The sequence below is a fragment of the Trypanosoma conorhini genome (genome assembly GCF_003719485.1).
Source record: "Trypanosoma conorhini strain 025E chromosome Unknown Tco_14.4_contig_00378, whole genome shotgun sequence".
Lineage (NCBI taxonomy): Eukaryota > Euglenozoa > Kinetoplastea > Trypanosomatida > Trypanosomatidae > Trypanosoma > Trypanosoma conorhini.
Window position 1 is genome coordinate 1 of NW_021704467.1, and position 17,101 is coordinate 17,101.

General features: G+C 63.3%; 7 protein-coding genes across 7 annotated transcripts, besides 10 other annotated features; all 7 read left to right on the forward strand.

Moving 5' to 3' along the window:
* The first annotated feature begins 65 nt into the window (after positions 1–65).
* Positions 66–96: a microsatellite.
* Positions 97–302: 206 nt separating this feature from the next.
* Positions 303–1,838, forward strand: Tco025E_05977 (uncharacterized protein; the record flags this gene model as incomplete). Its single annotated transcript, XM_029372867.1, has 1 exon — positions 303–1,838. One exon carries the CDS (start codon positions 303–305, stop codon positions 1,836–1,838), a length of 1,536 nt encoding a protein of 511 aa, XP_029227010.1.
* Positions 1,839–2,078: 240 nt separating this feature from the next.
* Positions 2,079–2,114: a microsatellite.
* Positions 2,115–2,149: 35 nt separating this feature from the next.
* Positions 2,150–2,171: a microsatellite.
* Positions 2,172–2,243: 72 nt separating this feature from the next.
* Positions 2,244–4,046, forward strand: Tco025E_05978 (uncharacterized protein; the record flags this gene model as incomplete). Its single annotated transcript, XM_029372868.1, has 1 exon — positions 2,244–4,046. One exon carries the CDS (start codon positions 2,244–2,246, stop codon positions 4,044–4,046), a length of 1,803 nt encoding a protein of 600 aa, XP_029227011.1.
* A 413-nt stretch (positions 4,047–4,459) lies between these two features.
* Positions 4,460–9,943, forward strand: Tco025E_05979 (uncharacterized protein; the record flags this gene model as incomplete). The annotated part of the gene is made up of 1 exon (XM_029372869.1): positions 4,460–9,943. The coding sequence occupies one exon, from the start codon at positions 4,460–4,462 to the stop codon at positions 9,941–9,943; it is 5,484 nt and encodes a 1,827-aa protein (XP_029227012.1).
* A 273-nt stretch (positions 9,944–10,216) lies between these two features.
* On the forward strand, positions 10,217–12,067 carry Tco025E_05980 (putative flavoprotein monooxygenase; the record flags this gene model as incomplete). Its single annotated transcript, XM_029372870.1, has 1 exon — positions 10,217–12,067. The coding sequence occupies one exon, from the start codon at positions 10,217–10,219 to the stop codon at positions 12,065–12,067; it is 1,851 nt and encodes a 616-aa protein (XP_029227013.1).
* Positions 12,068–12,265: 198 nt separating this feature from the next.
* Positions 12,266–12,284: a microsatellite.
* Positions 12,285–12,287: 3 nt separating this feature from the next.
* Positions 12,288–12,311: a microsatellite.
* A 135-nt stretch (positions 12,312–12,446) lies between these two features.
* Positions 12,447–13,472, forward strand: Tco025E_05981 (uncharacterized protein; the record flags this gene model as incomplete). Its single annotated transcript, XM_029372871.1, has 1 exon — positions 12,447–13,472. One exon carries the CDS (start codon positions 12,447–12,449, stop codon positions 13,470–13,472), a length of 1,026 nt encoding a protein of 341 aa, XP_029227014.1.
* A 45-nt stretch (positions 13,473–13,517) lies between these two features.
* Positions 13,518–13,541: a microsatellite.
* Positions 13,542–13,745: 204 nt separating this feature from the next.
* Positions 13,746–15,038, forward strand: Tco025E_05982 (uncharacterized protein; the record flags this gene model as incomplete). Its single annotated transcript, XM_029372872.1, has 1 exon — positions 13,746–15,038. The coding sequence occupies one exon, from the start codon at positions 13,746–13,748 to the stop codon at positions 15,036–15,038; it is 1,293 nt and encodes a 430-aa protein (XP_029227015.1).
* A 219-nt stretch (positions 15,039–15,257) lies between these two features.
* Positions 15,258–15,296: a microsatellite.
* Positions 15,297–15,424: 128 nt separating this feature from the next.
* Positions 15,425–15,450: a microsatellite.
* Positions 15,451–15,479: 29 nt separating this feature from the next.
* Positions 15,480–15,508: a sequence feature (A-rich).
* A 305-nt stretch (positions 15,509–15,813) lies between these two features.
* Positions 15,814–15,857: a sequence feature (A-rich).
* Positions 15,858–15,927: 70 nt separating this feature from the next.
* On the forward strand, positions 15,928–17,001 carry Tco025E_05983 (uncharacterized protein; the record flags this gene model as incomplete). Its single annotated transcript, XM_029372873.1, has 1 exon — positions 15,928–17,001. The coding sequence occupies one exon, from the start codon at positions 15,928–15,930 to the stop codon at positions 16,999–17,001; it is 1,074 nt and encodes a 357-aa protein (XP_029227016.1).
* Between the last annotated feature and the right edge of the window lie 100 nt (positions 17,002–17,101).

Sequence of the window (17,101 nt, forward strand, 5' to 3'; positions counted from 1 at the left end):
CTTCGTGTGCGGCTCAATCCTTTCCTCGTATGTCTTCCGCCTGCCTTACCCCGTCTCTCCATCTCTGTTTGTTTGTGTGTGTGTGTGTGTCTGTGTCACTCCCTCCCTCCATTTCTTTTTTTTTCTTTGTGTGTTTGCTCACTGTGTGGCTTTGGGGGGGGGGAGAAGTAGCGTCTTCTTTTTTAGTCTAGTTGTTCCGTTATTACTGTTCGTCGGGTGAGAGAGGAAGCGGAGTGGGGGGAAGCCGGCAGCGTCGCCGCCCAACCAAACACGGAGTCTGAATACAAACGCCTGCACGTGCCATGGCGAGACTCGACGTCGAGGCGGCGAATGGGGCGCACGAGCGACCGTCGCTGTCTCTGTCGCGGCTCCCGCTCGACGTCCTGCAGCTCGTCCTCGCTTTTCTTCCCACCCCCGCCACGCTGCGGACGGCGGCGAGGCTCTCCTCCTCGTTCGCCGCCGTGACCCAGAGCGAGTCGCATTGGCAGAACGTGTGGATCGAGCGTGTTAGCGCGTGTTTTCACAGCTACCTCCAACCCGCGTCCTCCGCCTTGGCTGAAGCGGGGCGCGGCGGGGGCCGTGTGCTGCCGCTTGTGTCGGCCCCGAGCCGGGCGCTGCCGCGCCTCTCTCGACACGAGTGCGGCAGCGGCTTGAGGATTGCGGAGTCGCAGGACGAGGTGGAGGGGCGCGTCACGCGTGTCGGGCTCTACGTGGGGCCGCTGCTCCTTCTCGTGGCGCCCCCGGTGGACGCCGCCGCCGCTGCGGGCGCGCGGCCAGCAAAATCGGGAGGCCGCTCTCTGCAGCTGCGAAAGGCGCTGTTTTTTCTCGACGACGGCGTCGACGCGGCGGCGGGGGGGCGCCCCATGATCGACGGCCTTCACGTGATTCGCTTCTTTCGGCTTGAGTTTGGCCTGCCGCCGCCGCACCGCCGCGAGGGGACGCCGTTGGAGCGGGAGGCCGCGCTTGGGGAGTTTCTGAGCGCCCTGGTGTATGCGTGGGAGTGCTGCCACCCCTCGCTGCGGCCGGACATCGCCACGAAGCAGGGTTTGCTTCCGCAGGCGGAGCTGCAGTCGACCTCGCTCTTCCTCGGCGGCGGCGGCGAAGACCTAAACGCGGGAGACGTGGACGGCGACCTCTCGGGCGTCTTTTTCCCCGTTGCGGCTCCCGCACCGTCGTCGTCGTCCGCGGCAGCCGCGTCGGGTGGCGTTTTAATCGCCCCCGCTGCCGCCGGCGCGACGGGGTGCTGCCGGCTGCGCCACCCCCTTTGCGACACGCTGGTTTACCTCTTTCTGCTGCACCACGTCACCTTCTCCGACGTGCACCAGCACGCCTGGGACGACGAGCGGAAGTGTGCCATCTGCAGCCGCGTGCTGAGTCCCACGGGTCGGGCGGTGGAGTTTCGCTTTTTTGCCTCCTCCCTCCGCGGCAGCTACCCGCGGTTCTTTATGAAGATGACGTTTGCCGAGGGCGACTTGCCCCGCACGTGCATCCAGGAGAAGTTTGACCGCGAGAACAGCCGCAGTGCCGACTCCGCGGCGCCGCTCGCCACCTCGCCCGAGGCGGCGCCGGCGATCGCCACCCTCTTCTACGGCGGCTTTGGCCGGGTGGAGGTGGACACCCCGCCCACCGTCTCGCGTGCGGGCTTCCTGCGGCTGCGGGACGCGCTCGGCCTCGCGCCCACCTTCCCCATGCAGCTGCTTTGGAATCTCGTGCTGCTGGCCACCGGCGTGGGTGGGGCGCTCCTGCGGATGCAGGCGCAGTACTTCGCGCTCTACTACCAGACCTCCTTCACCGCGGCGTTTGACGAGTTGTTCCCGCCCGTCCCCCAGCAGACATGAACCCGCACGCACCACCTCCTCGCGAGGGAGACGCGAGCGATGTGGCGCCTAACGAAGCACAAGGGAATAAAGAAGGGGTGGGGCCGACTAGACGGAAGAGGCGAAGGAGGGAGAAGAGTGTGGGTGTGGATGAGAGACAATGAAGAAAAAAAAACACGCCAGGGGGGGGAGGGGAGGAACCCCACAGGCGAATGAAAAAGGGGGTGGCATTTGCTCCTGCGTGTGTGGATGGGAAATCCCCTTGCTCGCTCGCTCTCTCGCTCGCTCTCTGCGCTCTCCTGGCCTCTGCGGACGTCGTGTTCGCGTTCGGCGAGGAAGAAGAAGAAGAAGAAGGGGGTGGGTGGAATTTCTTTTAGCGTCGGTTCTGCTCGTTAGGACGAAGCGGGGAGGCGGTGGGGCGATCCGATGCGGAGATGCTGCTGCGACGCCGTCATCGCGGAGCTGCTGCGCCGGGTGCCGCACCGCCGGCAACGCGGCGGCCGCAGCCACGAGGAGGCGAAAAAACGGTCTCCCGTCGACGGCCTCACCACGTCGCTGCTTTGCATCGCGGCGTCCACGGCGGGCGGCGCGGCCGCGGCGCAGGCAGCATGCGATGCCTCTCCGCCTCGCGTCGATAGGCACGCGAAGGACCCGCAGCGCGTCGTGAGCGCGCTGGCAGCTGCTTCCCAGGGCGCAGCGGCGCCGCAGACGCCGCGGATTCTGCGGGCGCTGCTCCTAAAGAGCAGGAGGGAGTCCGCCGGCACGCACCAGGACGCGGGGCGAGCCCCTCCCGCCTGCCCCATGGCGGAATCGGCGGTGGGCGCGGGGGGAGGGGCGGGTGCGGCCATCGCGCAGATGGACGAGGAAGTGGTTGCGACGTGGTATGCTGCATTTCAGCTCTTTAGCGAGGCCGTGGCGCGGCACACCGTTGCTCCATCCATTGCACACATCAACGTGCTGCTGGGCATCACTGTTCGCGAGAGGCGTTGGCGGCAGATGCGGCAGGTGGAGATGTTTCTCGACAGCATCCTCACCTCCGAGGCTGGCGGAGGCGAGGAAGAGGCGCTGCGTACGCTGGACGCCGTCGCTGATGTCCGTGGCCCGCCCCAACCGGCCGCTTCACTCCAGCCAAATTCTGAGACCTACGAATGGTTCATGGCCGCCGCGGTCTCACGGGGACACTGGGAAGAAGCACTGCTGTGCTTTGACGGCGCACGTGAGGCGTGTTTGCCGGTCTCTGATGGCCTGCTACGACTGGCGCTGGAGGCCTATCGCCTTGGAGGTGTGCACTCAATCATAGGCGCAGCCGGCAGCGGCCACGGCAGGACGCTGCTTGTGCCGCTGCCGACAGACCATCGGGGGCCATTCCTGCATCGTATGGCTGCCGCAAGGCCCGTTTCCGGCTCTCCCGCCGTGCGAAGGGAGACGGCGGCGCCAGAACATTTATGGGAGGCGGCGCTGCTGCTTTTCTCCTCATTCCTGCATCGTGTGCGGGAGCGAGAGACGGTGCTGCTGTTCATGTCCATGATGGCGGCGGCGGGAAGGCACCTGGCCGTGCTGGACGCCTACCGTGACTGCAGCCGTACGGTGGACCTCGGCGACGGGGTTCTGCCCCTCCTCAGCACTGCGGCTCGCGAAGTTGGGGACTGGGCGCTGAGTCTGCGTCTGCTGCGGCACCTCGCGGCGGCGCAGCCGGAGGCGCAGGGGACGAAGTTGGGGCGGCGGGTTTTGGAGGACGCCCTTCTCGTGCTTCGCAGGTCGCAGCAGTACGCCAAGATGCTTTGGCTGCATCTGAGCCTCCCCGCCGGCATGTGGACCGCGCGGGGCCGGGTGATGGTGGCGCAGGCCGCCATGGTGCAGCGCGACCTCCCGCTGCTTCTCCAACTGCTTGAGGCGGCGGAGGCAAAAGGGCTGCCGGGCCGTGCAGAAGACGACGACGACGACGACGACGTTGCTGCGGTGCTCTGCCACCCGCTCAGGCACCCCGCCGCGTCTGCCGCGTCTGCCGTTGTGCCAGAGAGATGTACGACATCGTGCTGCGCAGCATTCAGCTGGAGCTCATTCACCGCCGCTTTGACGTCGCGACACCGCGACATCACGCCCTGCAAGATCTCACATCGCTTTCCTTGGCGGTTTACGAGAGGTTTCTCCAGAGCGCACGGCGGCAGCTTTCCGGGGCTGAGAATGCCTCATGTGGGACCTCGCTCGCCGTGTATGCGCCGCTGCTGAGGCTTCTGCAGGCATCCACAGACGAGGGCGCGGAAGCGGGCAGACGCACAGGCGGTGGTGCGCCGCAACCCACGTGGGTCAAGGCGCTCTCCCACGTGGCGCTCATTCGAAGGCCGGACACCCTCGTCGTGGGTCTCGCCACCCAGTTGCTGCAGCAACAGCACCAGTGGGAGGCCGCCTTTAGTGTCCTGACGCATGTTATCCGTGACGAGGAACTTCTACGGGAGGCGGCGGAGGCCCGCCGTCGCCCAGGCGTTACTGCGACCGATGCGGTAAACTACGCGGATCGCTACAGCTGCACCGCCATCACGGCAGTGGCAATTCGTCACACCGTGTGCAGTGCGGCCTCCCACCCCTCCGCCGCACTGCAGTTAACCCAACGCGCCTTCTCGAAGGGCTGGATTGACGGCAGTATGGCAATGCAGCTGCTCGAGAGCGTCAAACGCAGCGTGGATGCAGAAGCGCGGCCCCAGGATCCTCGGCAAGGCTTAGATGGCGACGTCGCATATGCCGCAAACGATGCCGTGCACGCTCTGCTGCAGCTTATTGCGATCCATGATGAACGAGAGGGCGGGGCAGGCGCCTTTGCGTCGCTCTTCGCGGAGACGCTGCAGCTTTTGCAACAGCTGCAGACGCGGGCTGAGCCGCCGACGGCGTTACTCTACGCCTTGAGAGACCGCCTAGAGGAAATAGTTCTTTGGCTTCCAGGCCAAGCGAACGAGGGGATTCGCGCTGAGGCGGAGCTTGTGTTGACGGTGGTGCTCCATGCCGTTTGGCATCAAATAGGCGCGTCGCATGTGAGCCGTTGGACGCTTTGGCAGGAGTGTCTGCGCTGCCTGCGGTGGTTCCGCAGCCCGCTCTCGCGGCGCTCCTCCGCCGAGTTGCAGGCCACTGAATCAACACTCCGGGTTCTCAGGGCCTTTGTGCGGCGCTGCGACCGCCCTGAGGAGGGATTTGTGGAGGGCGTCGCCGCGGGCTGGCTGCTGGACGATGCCGCCCCTCCCGCGCTCGAGACGCTCCTCGCCTCGCTGGACGCGTCGCCCGGCCTCGTCGACCCCGCCATGTGGCTGTCGCACGAACTTCTCTTGGAGACGCTCGTGTGGGCAGGCCGGCATCGTGTGAAGGGGTTGCTGCGGCGCCTCGTGCGTTTCCTGCAGCCTCTGCTGCTGAGGCTCCTCCGGTGCGAAGTGGAGGATGCCGCCACCGCAGCAGCAGCAGCAGCAGCAACGGGGTCGCGCCATCGGCTGTGCTCGGAGGCGCTGACGGCGCTGACGGTTGTGGTTCAGTGCCTCACCAGCGGACCTCACGAGGAGGTGCTGCACGACTGGCCATTGGTGCGTCAGTTGTTTCCGCGGCTGTTGCAGGCCAATCAACTCCTCCCCACCGCCGTTGCCGCAGCAGCAGCAACAGCGACAAGGACAACGCCTGGAAGAGTAAGCGCCCTCGCGGAGAGTTTGGCTGCCGTGTTAGACAAACTGCGTCGCACCTTCCATTTTCTCATCATGAAGATCTCGCTTGATGCGCACCGGCGTCGTAGTCAAGGGGGTGAGGAGGGAGCGCCCACTCGCGCCAACGATGCGGCGAGGCACCTGGAGGAGTCCGTGGAGAAGGGGGCTGTAGAGTACATGGGGCTTTGCGAAGCCTTTACGCAGTGGTTCCTTGCCTCGTTGGGCGCTGCCTGGACGGCGGTTGGCGCGGAAGTAGCTGCGTGCCTTGAAAAGGTCATGAACTGCGTCTGGGACGTCAACTACACGCTGTACGTTTGGTTCACCGCGTTTAGCCGCCCTCACGCCGGCGGCGACCTGTTGGCCGCGCTGCAGCAGCACTACCGCTGGCTGCTGTGCTCGCAGGTTGCGTGCTTGCCTGCGTCGTACGCCACGCCCCTGCGCGTGGAGCGTTGGCTGCTTGTGATGAGCAGCAATGCGGCAGCCCCCACCGCCACACCGCCGCTGCAAACGCGAAGGGAGGAAATAGAAACCGAGACGCGCATGGTTGCGGCGTTGGTCAACGACGTCACCACGCTGGAGGCCTGGCAGGGGCTGCATTCCCCTTCGCCCCCGTGCGGGGGCGATGCGGGGCGGCAGCTGGTTGTGCCGCTTCTCCTGGATGGCATCCACGGCATTACCGTGAGGGTCACGGAAACCGCAGCCGCCGCTGACTCCGCCCCACGCACGCCGAAGACGTCTGCCGCGGCGAAGCACGAAACGCTCCCGCCGCTTTCCAGTGGGATCTCCGCGCGGGCCCCCTTTGAGGATCACCTAACCCTCGTTTCGCCACAGCACTTGCGCACCATGCAACAGGCCGGCTGCACCCTCATTTACATGCTGCTCTGTGAAGGGCAGGCGGAGCTGCCGCAAATGGCACAGAAGGTCATGTCTTGGTCCTGCTGCCCGCGTGCGTGTTTGCGGGCTATTGTAGACGCGGCCCAATCCACGTCGCAGGAGACACTCAAAGCCCTGTGGAGTCCAGCCGCGCTCGTCGCGGTATTTAACACGTTGCAGGCGCAGAGTCACTTCTGGGCCTCGTTGGAGAGGCCGCCGGCGGTGGACGGAAGCCAGGCGTCAAGGGTGCTGCGTCTCCTCACTGCCTCCCCCGCCGCCCGCGCCGTCGCTCGAATGGAGGAGGAGACCTGCACCGCCGCCTTACTGGCGTTGGAGCCGGCAGACGTCGCGGGGGACGCCGAGCACGCGGCTGCCACGCGGCACACCGTGTATCGGCTTCTCTCTGCCTTTCCAAAAATTGTGGAAAGGCGAATGCTCGCCTTGTTGCTAGGCGGTCAACTTCACGACCTTCAGCTGACTGTGATGGACGCCATCCTGGGGCACGTTGTTGCGGTCTCCGCTGGACGCTCGCTTGGCTGCAGCCCGGCGCTGATGCGCGGCACCGCCATGTGGCTGCTGCTTCGCACTCCCTGTGCGGAACGTGGCGATGGGGCCCCTGTTGCTGCACCGCTGCATGTCTTCTCGGGCATCATGCTCTCCGGCGCGCTGCAGCCGGCAGACGGCGCTCCTCGGAAGGGAGGAACGCCTATGGGTGTGGAGCATGACACCCAAACTGTGTCGTCGCATAGGCCTTCTGAAAGCTCGAGGGCGGCGATGCAGGCGGCTCACATTCGTCTCTGGCTGCGGTGGGACCAGGCGCTTCAGCTGCTCCGTGACGCACTGGAGGCGGCACCGCCCCGCGTGGACCTCGACAGGGCCTTGATGGCTGCGATGGAGCTGTACGGGCCGCACGCCGCGGAGTTCTGCGACGATGGCTCTTTCCTTGCCCTGTTGGGCCGACACACACGACCCCGCTCCTCTTCCGCTTCCTCTATCCCGCCGAGTCCGCTTTATGGGTTAATGGGAGAACTTGCCGATTACGTGGCGTCTTCGTCCTCGCTTCAAAAGTCGCTCCTTCGGCGTGAAGCTGTGGAGCCGTCTGAGTTGCGTCACCTCGGCGAAACGCTTTGGAAACGCCTTTGGCCGGCGTGCGGGGAGAAGGCGGTTGCACACGCGGAGGTGTGGAAGTCGGTGTTCGGCCTGCTCCACAGGGTGTTGCAAAGTCGTTTGCCGCTCTCGCCCCACCATACGGGGACCGTGGCGCCGCCGCCCACAGTCCCACTCTCGTGCCTGCTGCTGGAGCGCCTTATTCCGCATCTGCTGCGCCATGGGGTGCGGGAACGCTCGCTGCAGGAGGATCGGGTGTGTCTGGTGGATATTGCACTTGTGGCCGCCTCCCTGCTGCTCCTTCTGGAGATGGCGTTTCCGGGGCGTGCCGTGCGGCTGGCCCTTTTCAAGCTATACACTCAGGTCCTTGGGGAGGAGGCGGGAGGCGGCGGTGATGCCGTCAGTATTTATACTTCTCTGCCGCATACGTCGGTTACACCGCTGCCGGCAGCGTGGCGGACTCTTATGGCGTGCGAGACACATTTTCTGACGCTGCCTGGCCTCTTGGACGCGGCGACGGGTGCCCCTTCCGCCGACCGAACCGCTGCCGACGCCGAGGATCATAGCTGCAGCAACGGTGGTACTTGCCGTGGCGCGAACATCGCCGCCGCGTGGGACGTCTGCACGACGACGGAGGCCGTGGTGGGACTCCTCTTTCGTTTCGTCTGCGACGTTGCCGCCTCTTCTACGTCGATGAAGGCCGGCGAGACCTCGTGCCGCGGGGCGGACAACACGCAGGAGTTGCTGCTGCGTCTCCTGGAGCTCTCTGGGCGGGGTGTGGCCTCGCTGGCCGTCGAGGCGCTGCTGGCGGGGATGGCGACGGCGCCGCCCGCGCACACCGAGAGCGCCGCGGTGGAGCACGTGGTTGCACGCTTTGTACAGGCCGCGTTGCTGATGGGTTCGTGGCGTGACATTTACTGGCTGGCCTCGCGGCTGCTTCCGGCGCTGACGGCGGCGCTGCGGGTGCAAGAGGGCGAGGAAGCACACCGCCGATTTGTCTCCGCGTGGTGTTGGGTTGTTGGGCTCCTGCCGGCCACGGTGGCCGCCTCCACCCGCACCTCCGCCAGCCTGGAGTCGCAGATCACGGCTCTCGTGGGGCTGACGCCGACGGCGCTTCTGCAGCAGAGTGGCGTGACCACCGCTGCGGGCCTCGTGGAGGGCGAGGGTGGCGGCGGTGCCTCTCCCCAGGCGCGGCTGCGACACATTTTTTGCGCGTTCCTGATGAAGTTGCATGAGAGAATCTTACTGAGGGCGGAGTCCGAGCTGCGCGGCGAGGGGAGACGCGCGGCGGCCTTCATCGCACGTCTCGCACGCATGCGTCCCGTGGTGCAACTTGGGATGGAGCTTGCAGTGAACGACGTGGAACCCGCGGCGGCGGCGAGACTGCGCTCGTCACTACTATTTTTTGTCGCAGAAGATCGGCTGTGGCGCGCGTTGGTGGATGCTGTCAGAGACGAGTGTAGCCGCGCCGGCATTTCCGAATCTGCGGCTGCCCCGGCTGCAGTGGCCCGGTGGCAGGCCGCGGTGCGGCTGCTCTGCCGCGCCGACAAGAGGCTGTTTCACGCGCTTGCCGCGCAGAAGCGGGGGGCGGGTCAGGCGGAAGCGGAGGAGCTGCAACGGGTGCGGAATGCCCTGCATACCTTCCATGTGGCGTGCCTCACGCAACGCTTGCCGTGGGAGACCGCCTTGGAGTTGTTTCTTCGCGACGATGGGCCGCCGCACACGACAGTCGTCTTCCCTGCCTTTTACACCGAGCAGCTGATCCGTCGCTGCCCCTCGTGGGACGCGGCTCTGGAGCTATTTAGGCACTCACTCTCCACTGTGTCGCGCCCGACAAAGGTGCAGCAGCTCGTGGCTCACTTAGCCCTGCATCGGATGCGTACAGATGCCACGTGGGTGGGGGAGGGGCAAAAAAAAGGCCCGTTGCACTCGCATGACGGCGCCAGAGCTGACGGTGGCCTGCTTTCCTGGGAGTTGGCCTGCTGGTGCTACAGTCAGTTGACGCACGATCGGGCAGCGCCGGCTTTGCCGCAGCGGAATATGATTGAGATGCTGCGCCACTGCGTCTTTTCTCCTCCCGCCGCGCTTGCAATGTATGAGGCATACTGGAAGCAGGGGTATCGTCTCACGGAGGGGGTGAATGTGTTCCTCTCCCTCCTGCGGGCGGCGCGCCTAGCAGGAAGCGAAGAATTGGCCCTGCGTGCCATGCGGGACTACCTCAGCTGCTGCGATGAGCACGACGGTGTGACGTCCACCACCAGCCGGGGCTTTGCCCGGCACCACATGTTCACGGCGGAGGGGAATGCAACCCTGTGCCGCTCCTTCATGCACGCCTGCGAGAGTGGCGTCGTCTCTCGTCGGGCGGCAGCGAAGGTCGTCGCTGCGTTGAAGCGGCGCGGCCGCATCGGTGAGATGGAGGAGCTGTTGATGCTTGCAGCCTGCTCAAGAAGCGGTGCCACTGGTGGATGAGCCCCGGGGTGACGCCTGGGGCGGAGCTGCTGCGTCGGAGTTTTGTACCTTTGGATTGTCCATTTGCTGCAGGCGGTGGTGCGTGTTTTGCCCTTCGCCGCGCCGCCCCTCCCGCGCCATGCACCTTCGCCTCCTTCTTTGGCTGCATCTATTGTTTCCTTTCTCTCTCGCTCGCTTTCTTCGTGGGCTGCTGGGGAGCGGAGGAACGGGAGGCTGTTCAGCAAAACAAAGCAAAACAATAACGGGAAAAAAGGGCGTGGCAGCCGCTGGGGGATGTGGAAGCGCTGCTGGCGTCTTCTGGGGTCAACCAACCGCTACACGGATGGCTCGGGGCGGCGGCTCGACTCCTCGGAGCCCCCCAAGGAGTTGGACTTGCAGCCCATCAGCAACCGCGCCTACCCGGTGCGCGGGGAGCACTGGCAGCCCGTGCTCGCCGGGGAGCCCTCGCCGCAGAAGGGCGACGTCGTCATCTCCGGCGCCGGTGTCGTGGGGTTGACGATGGCGGCGCTCTTTGCGTTGCGCGGGTGGCACACGAGCGTCGTTGAGCAGCACGCCTCCCCGCTGATGCTGCCGCTGCGTGGCGCCGCGTCGCCGATGCAGGCGGCTGGCGCGGCCCAGGCGGCGTCAGACGCGGCGCGGCATTCCTGCGGGCCGTTTGTTGGCCTCCAGCACGCCCTCGTGACGCGGCGAGCGGCGGATGCGCTGGAGGCGGCGGGGCTGTCGATGGGCGAGCTGCGGCAGTGCGGGGTGGCCGTGTCGGGTGTTATGGACCACCCCGGCGCGTACAACAGCTGGCTGACGCGTGGGCTGACGGAGCACCACCCGTTCGCCGTCAAGATGCTGTCGATGGACCTGCTGGCGCTCCGGCAGTTGCTGGAACTCCACGTGCAGGCGCTGCCTACAGGCAACTGCCGCGTCTTCCACGAGCACGTCGTGGAGGCGGTCTACCCGCTGAGGCAGCAGCTTGTGGTGAAGCCGATCCGCGAGAGCCACACACATGCGTGGCGAATGCAGCAGCAGCAGTGCGGCGGGGTTCACCAAAAAGACGATGCTGCCGCAGCAGGCGGTGAGGAAGACGCGAAGAGAGAGGGTGTTGCAGGCGCTGTAGCTGTAGCAAGGCGGCGTCCCCGCATGGAGACCAGCCTCACCCTTCACCGTGCGAAGTGGGAGAGGAAGTTTGCCGCCGCGGCGGTGGAATATGACCTGCTTGTCTCCGCGGAGGGGGCGAACTCGAACCTTCGCGATCTCGTGGACGTGGAGGGGTTCGCCGCGGATGAAGACTTCGCCATTCGCTGGTTTCTGCTTATGAGCAGCGAGCTGAGCCACGCGCACATCCACCGCTGGCTGCAGAAGCGAAGGGAGGCGGTGGGGCGGGGTGGCGTCTGCTCGCCGTGCCAGGTGCCGCTCGCGATTGCGTTTCCGCGCCACCACCGCGGCGGCGGCGGCGGCGGCGAGGACAACGCGGCGGACACCGACGACAGGGGCAGTAACAGTTTTGCGCTTATGGTGTATGGACCTGCCGGCGAGATTGAGCGCCTCTCTGATGCGGAGGTGCTGCGTAGTTTTTGCCCTGACCTTGCGGGGAGCGACGCGACGTGTCGGCTGCGCTCGCTCGCGCGCGGTGCCGTACCGCACCCAACCATTTACTGCGAGAACCTGTTTAACAGCGTCGGGCTTCCCTCCGCGGTGGTGGTGGGGGACGCGGCCCACACCTGCAACCCTTTTTGGCTGCAGGGCCTGGCGATGGGCCTCGAGGACGGCGTCAACCTGCTGAACCAGGTGGACGCCTACTCTAAGCACTTTTACGACGCTATTAGGCAGTACAGCCAGGAGCGTGGCTGCAGCGGCGATGCGCTGCGGGAGATCACGGATCGCTGCCTGTACTATGAGCGAATGAAGCACATCAATCCCTTTCTGCGGCTCCAAAACAGTTTTCAACGGGGGATGAACTTGCTGCTCCCGCAGGCGCTCAACGAGTACTACACCGCGGCGTCGGTCAACCACCTCTACGCCAAGAGCCTGGAGGACATGCTAAATGGACGGGGGTACACCTCGTACGAGTACGCCGAAAAACAACAAGCAAAACACTGCGCTTTTTATCAACTGGGGAGAGTCTACACGTAAAAGGCGTCTGCGTTGTTGTTGTTGTTGCTCGCGCGGCTTCCCCGCCATGTCGCGCAACGTACACGCCTCCTGTTTTGTCGTTGCTTGTCTGTGTGTCTTCTGTCGTTTGGCGCCTGTCGTGGAATCGGGCTGCAGCTTTCTCAGTGCGCGCCCAGTAGGGACACGACTCTGCGCCGGACCAGTTGCGGGGCAACGGAAATATATATGTATATATATACTGACACACACACACACACACACACACCGAGCTGTTCGCTTTTATTCTGTTATTTGTTTGCTTCCTCTTTCCTCCCACCCCATTTTGCTGCTAGCGACACACGCGGAGGCAGGCGATCCTCTGCGGAAAGAGAGAAGAAGATAGAGGGGGAGGGAAATTGCCATGTCCTCTGAAGGCTTTCGCTTCGCCTTTGGCGACGGTGACGATGAGGATGCGGCGGCGGCGTCGCCCCCACCGGCGCGTCGTGGAGGCCCCTCCGCAGACTCCGCGGAGGCAGTGCCCGTGGCACTTGTCGCGCAGCTTCCCGTGTACGCGTTGGGAGTGGAGCTGGTGAGGGAGTGGGCGGGGTGCTACCCGACGGACCCGCGGGACCAGATGGAGCTTGTGAGTCGTGCAGCCGGAATCCAGTTCCCCCCCTTGCTCTACCAGCGCGCCCCGGATGTGTCGGGGCTCACGAGCGATGGAAGCAAACTGGAGCGGCGGGACATTATCCCTGGAAAGTACTATGGCGGGTTGAAGGTGTGGTCGTGTGCGCCGTATCTGGTGGAGTACATGTTTGAGAACCGGGACACGTTCAGGCGTCTTTTTGAGTCCACCGCAAACAACACCCCGCCGACGCCGTTTGCGGAGGATGCTGCGGCATATCCTCTCGTTGCTGAGGTTGGGTGTGGGCAGGGTCTTCCTGGCATTGCGGCACTTCTCCTGGGGGCTCGGCGCGTGATCTTTCAGGACTACAACGAGGAGGTGTTGCAGACTTGTGTCAGGCCCAACGTTGCGGCTAACTGGCTGCGCCATGCGGAGGACGCGGCGTTGTGTGGGCCGCGGCCACCAACGCCGCCCATGGTGCAGATGGTCTCTGGCGACTGGAGCCGCCTACAATGGCAGGCTGCCGAGGATGGGGCTGAAGCGAAGGCGCACGATGTGCGCTGCCGGGTGGTGCTGGGCAGTGATGTTACCTTCGACGAGGAGGCCTGTGAGAAGCTTGCGGCGATGTTGGGCCGCTGCCTCTCCCCTGCAGGGGGGGTGGCATACATCGCCAGCAAGCAGTATTACTTTGGCACAAATGGTGGGGCGCTCGAGTTCCAAAGGCGCGCTGCCATCCATGGACTCGAGACTGCTGAGGTGAGTCGCATGGATGAGGCTGGTGGAATGCAGCGGTTAGTCATGCGCGTGTGGCGACGGAGTTAATGAACGAGACGAAGCAAACACACACACACACAAAAGAGGGTGGGCAGAGAGAGAGAGAGGAAAGAGCGACTAAGATAACAGTAGAGTCGAGTGTGTGATGGCGTGCTCATTAACAGGGGGAAAAAAGAACATGTGGCGGTGTCCTGTGCACGTCGGGCGGGGCTGCCAAATGCGGCATCACTTTCACTTTTTGTGCATTTCCCCACCTTGCTGCTGCTGCCTCTCATTGCTCTGGGTATAGTTGTGACGGTGTAGCGTGTGGAGAAGCAGTCAATGAACGAGACAAATAATGTGGGGTCGAGAAGGCCACATTTGAACGCGGATGTGTCAACGGCGGCCCCCACGACACCGGAGCCCAGCACGGCCTCCGAACAGCGCCCGCCGCCATTGCATGAGTTTGATATCGGCCCGAAAGTTGTGGCGGGGGCGTATGTCCTCATCTGTGTCTGTTTGGCGGTTGCCGTGGGGGCGCCGTGGTTCCTCATGGAGCAGTACGCCGCGGGGCCTGAGGGAAGGAACGTCGGGGAAATGTTTCAACTTTGGAAGACAACCATCTCGGTGGGCAGTGCTAAAAGGAGCATGGGGAATGGACTCATTGCCTGCGCCCCAGCACGGCGGGAGGTGGTGGCGTTGCAAGCACTTTCCGTTGTGGTTCTCGCCATCTCCCTCTTTACTCTTTTTCTCTCTGTGGTACGAGATCGTTTTATGCGGGGAAATTCCAAACTTCGGCTCGCGCTTATTTATTGTGTTGCCGTCGTTTTCGTTGTCTTAACGGCGGAATCGTCGGTGGGGATTGACCTCTTTACGAGGAGCTTCAGTGCATGCGGCGCAGGGACAAGCTATCACTCACGTGGGTTTGAACTGCATTTAGGATTCGCCACCACGATGACGGCCTGGGTGTTGAGCGCCCTTGCGGGAGTGGCGGTGTACAACCGGGTTCCTCTTCCGATGGACACACGCGTCATAGAATACGGTGCGAATGCATTTGCCATGCTCGCCTTCGTGGCATTTCTGTTTAGCCTGGTGGCGTGCCCCATCCCCCAGTGGTTTTACAAGGACATCGCCAGGCGCACCCTGACGGAGGTCCTGCTGTGGAGGGAGCGCTACAGCGTTCTCTGGGTAACCAACTCCTCCCACAATTCCACTGAGGTGGGGAACCTTGGGTGCCGCCCCGTCTTTCGCTGTTTTCTGGCGGTCGAGCTGTTTAGCATCCTGACTATCATTCTGAACGCAGCCACCTTTCTGTTTGGTGTTTTGCTTGCCAAGGGGCTCTTTGGATTTGTGCGGCATGCCCTGGTGCTTGGCTACACCTCCACCGCGGTGGCCGTTATCCAGTGGGTGCTGCTGCTTTGCATCTACTACCGTGATTGGTGCGCAGGTGCTGTGTCGTATCACCGAAAGAAGTATGTACTAGCGGCCGGTTTTGCGCTCAGTGTAAGCGCCTGCGTTGTCATGGGAGTTGCGACGGTGCTGCTGGCATATACCGAACGCATTCGACGAAACCACTTCTCCACGTTTGGGCATTTAAAAACCTTAAGAGAAGTTCTTGTGGAAATGGCGCAATAGTAATTTGTCACACCTTTGTTGTTCCGCCGTTGCTGCTGTTGCTTCACCGTACGGAGCGTGGGGGCGCGTTTGTGCTTGTGTTTTTGCCTTTCCCGCGCGTGCTCGCTCGCTCGCTCTTTTTCTCCCTCAGCCCACGACTGCGTTAGGGCGAATGCATGCGTACCTGTATCTCTCTATTTGGCATGCGTAGCTGCATATATTCGTTTTTACTCCTAATAGTTGTTGTTGATAACTTTTCTTTTGTTTTCTTTTTTTTGTGTGTGTGTGCTCGGGAGTCTGCGGGAGCATTGATGCAGCATTGCTCCCCGCCCGGGTTCTATGTATGTGTGTGGAGACGGCGGTGTCTCTTAAATGCAGCACCTCCCCTCCCTGCAGGGAAACGCGAAGTGTGTGTGTGTGTGTGTGTGTGTGTTTTATTTTATTTTATTTTCTCCTTTTGAGAAAGAAACGAAAAAAAAAAAAAGTAAAAATGAATTTGTTTTCTCTTCTTCTTCTTTCCTTCTGTTTTTTTTTAAGACGTCCAAGAACAGATCACCCCCGCCCCCGCCCCCGCTTCGCCAGCAGAGAGACGGAGCAGAGTGGGGAGGGGGCAAAGAGGCGTAGCACTGCGGGGTGGATTTGTTGATTCTGTTGACTCATTATTTGGGTTTGCGGTGGTCAATTCCAATCCTCGTGCGCCGCGGGTCCGGGTCGTGCGGCTGTGGGGGGTGGTTGTGCGCCTTTCATTTCCCCATTGCTGTTGTGTCTGGTGGCGCTCGGAGTGGGCCCCGAAGGGGAAAAAAAAGGAAAAGACAGAAAGAAAAAAAGAGAGAGAGAGAGCCGTGGAGTGACACATAAGAACCGCCTGCCTGCTACCCTCCTTGCTGGGTGCGGCGGCCTTTGCTGGCCGATGGAGGAGGAATCGTTTACGTACGTCCTCTCCCCGGCGGCCACCCCGCAGGGCTACGTCCACCGCGTGGTGGATGAGCGGCTGCCTTCGCTGGACGAATCCATGGAATTCGCGGGGAAAATGAGTGGGACGCTGTTGGTTGACCGCGGGGGGTTCATCGAGGATATGCTGCTGGGCTTCTGCCGGGTGTCGCGGGGCGTGGCCGGGGGGAGACGGCACGCCCCTCCGGGCGGTGGCATTTGGCCCACGGCCGTCGCCCCGGGCGGGGCGGTGTCGTTGCGTTTGGCGGCGGCGGCGCCGCCGCTCTTTCAAGACGGCGCGTGGCCACTTGTGTGGGCGCAGTTTCAACGCGACATCGCCCGAGAGACGCTGATGGTTGACGGGGCCCCTTGCAGCGACGCCTCTGTCGCACTAGAGCGCATACAACGGCTGCTAAGTGACGCGTACGATGGGATGTCGTTGCCTTATGCCGCCACGCAGGCGCGCGCGTCTGAAGGGGAGCGCGGGGAGGAAGGGCTGAGCTCGCTGGTTTTCAATTCCCTTCGGAGGGCGCTGGGGAACGCGCGGCATGCGTACAAGAAAGTGGTGAAGGAGAGAAAACTGGGTGAGGCCGTTCGGATTGCCATCCTCGCGGCACAGCAATCGGTGATGGCGTTTCCAGTGGAGCTTTTGCATGCGCAATTTGGCAGAACCTCGCGCGCGGGTTCCGCGGAAGGAGAAGAAGGGGTGGGATCGGAAACGATTTGTATTGGGGAGCCGCGCCCAGACGGGTCGCATGGCAGTGGAGAGACCTCCCCTTTGCCCGACGAGGAAGGTCGAAGGATGATTGTGCGGATAGAGCGCCGGAATCCAGGCGGCGGCCCGCCGTTTGTGCGCGTGGAAAAGTTTCTGCACGTTTACACCGTGGACGAGGCCGCGAACGTTTCAACCAAGTTGCAGCTTTGGATAGTTATTGAACTCAGTTTTTTTACAAGCGAGCAGGCAGAGCTGAGCTGGGAGTGGGTGCGGCCCCCCGGCCCTCCGCCCGCGGCCCCCGCCGCCCCGACCCAACCGCCTGAAGAAGCGGAGATGTAGCAAGGGTGCGGCGGAACCCTTGCACGCGGCATATACACCCATATATATCTCTCTATATATTTCTGTGTGCCTGCGGATTTCCTTTTGAAGCAATTTTAAA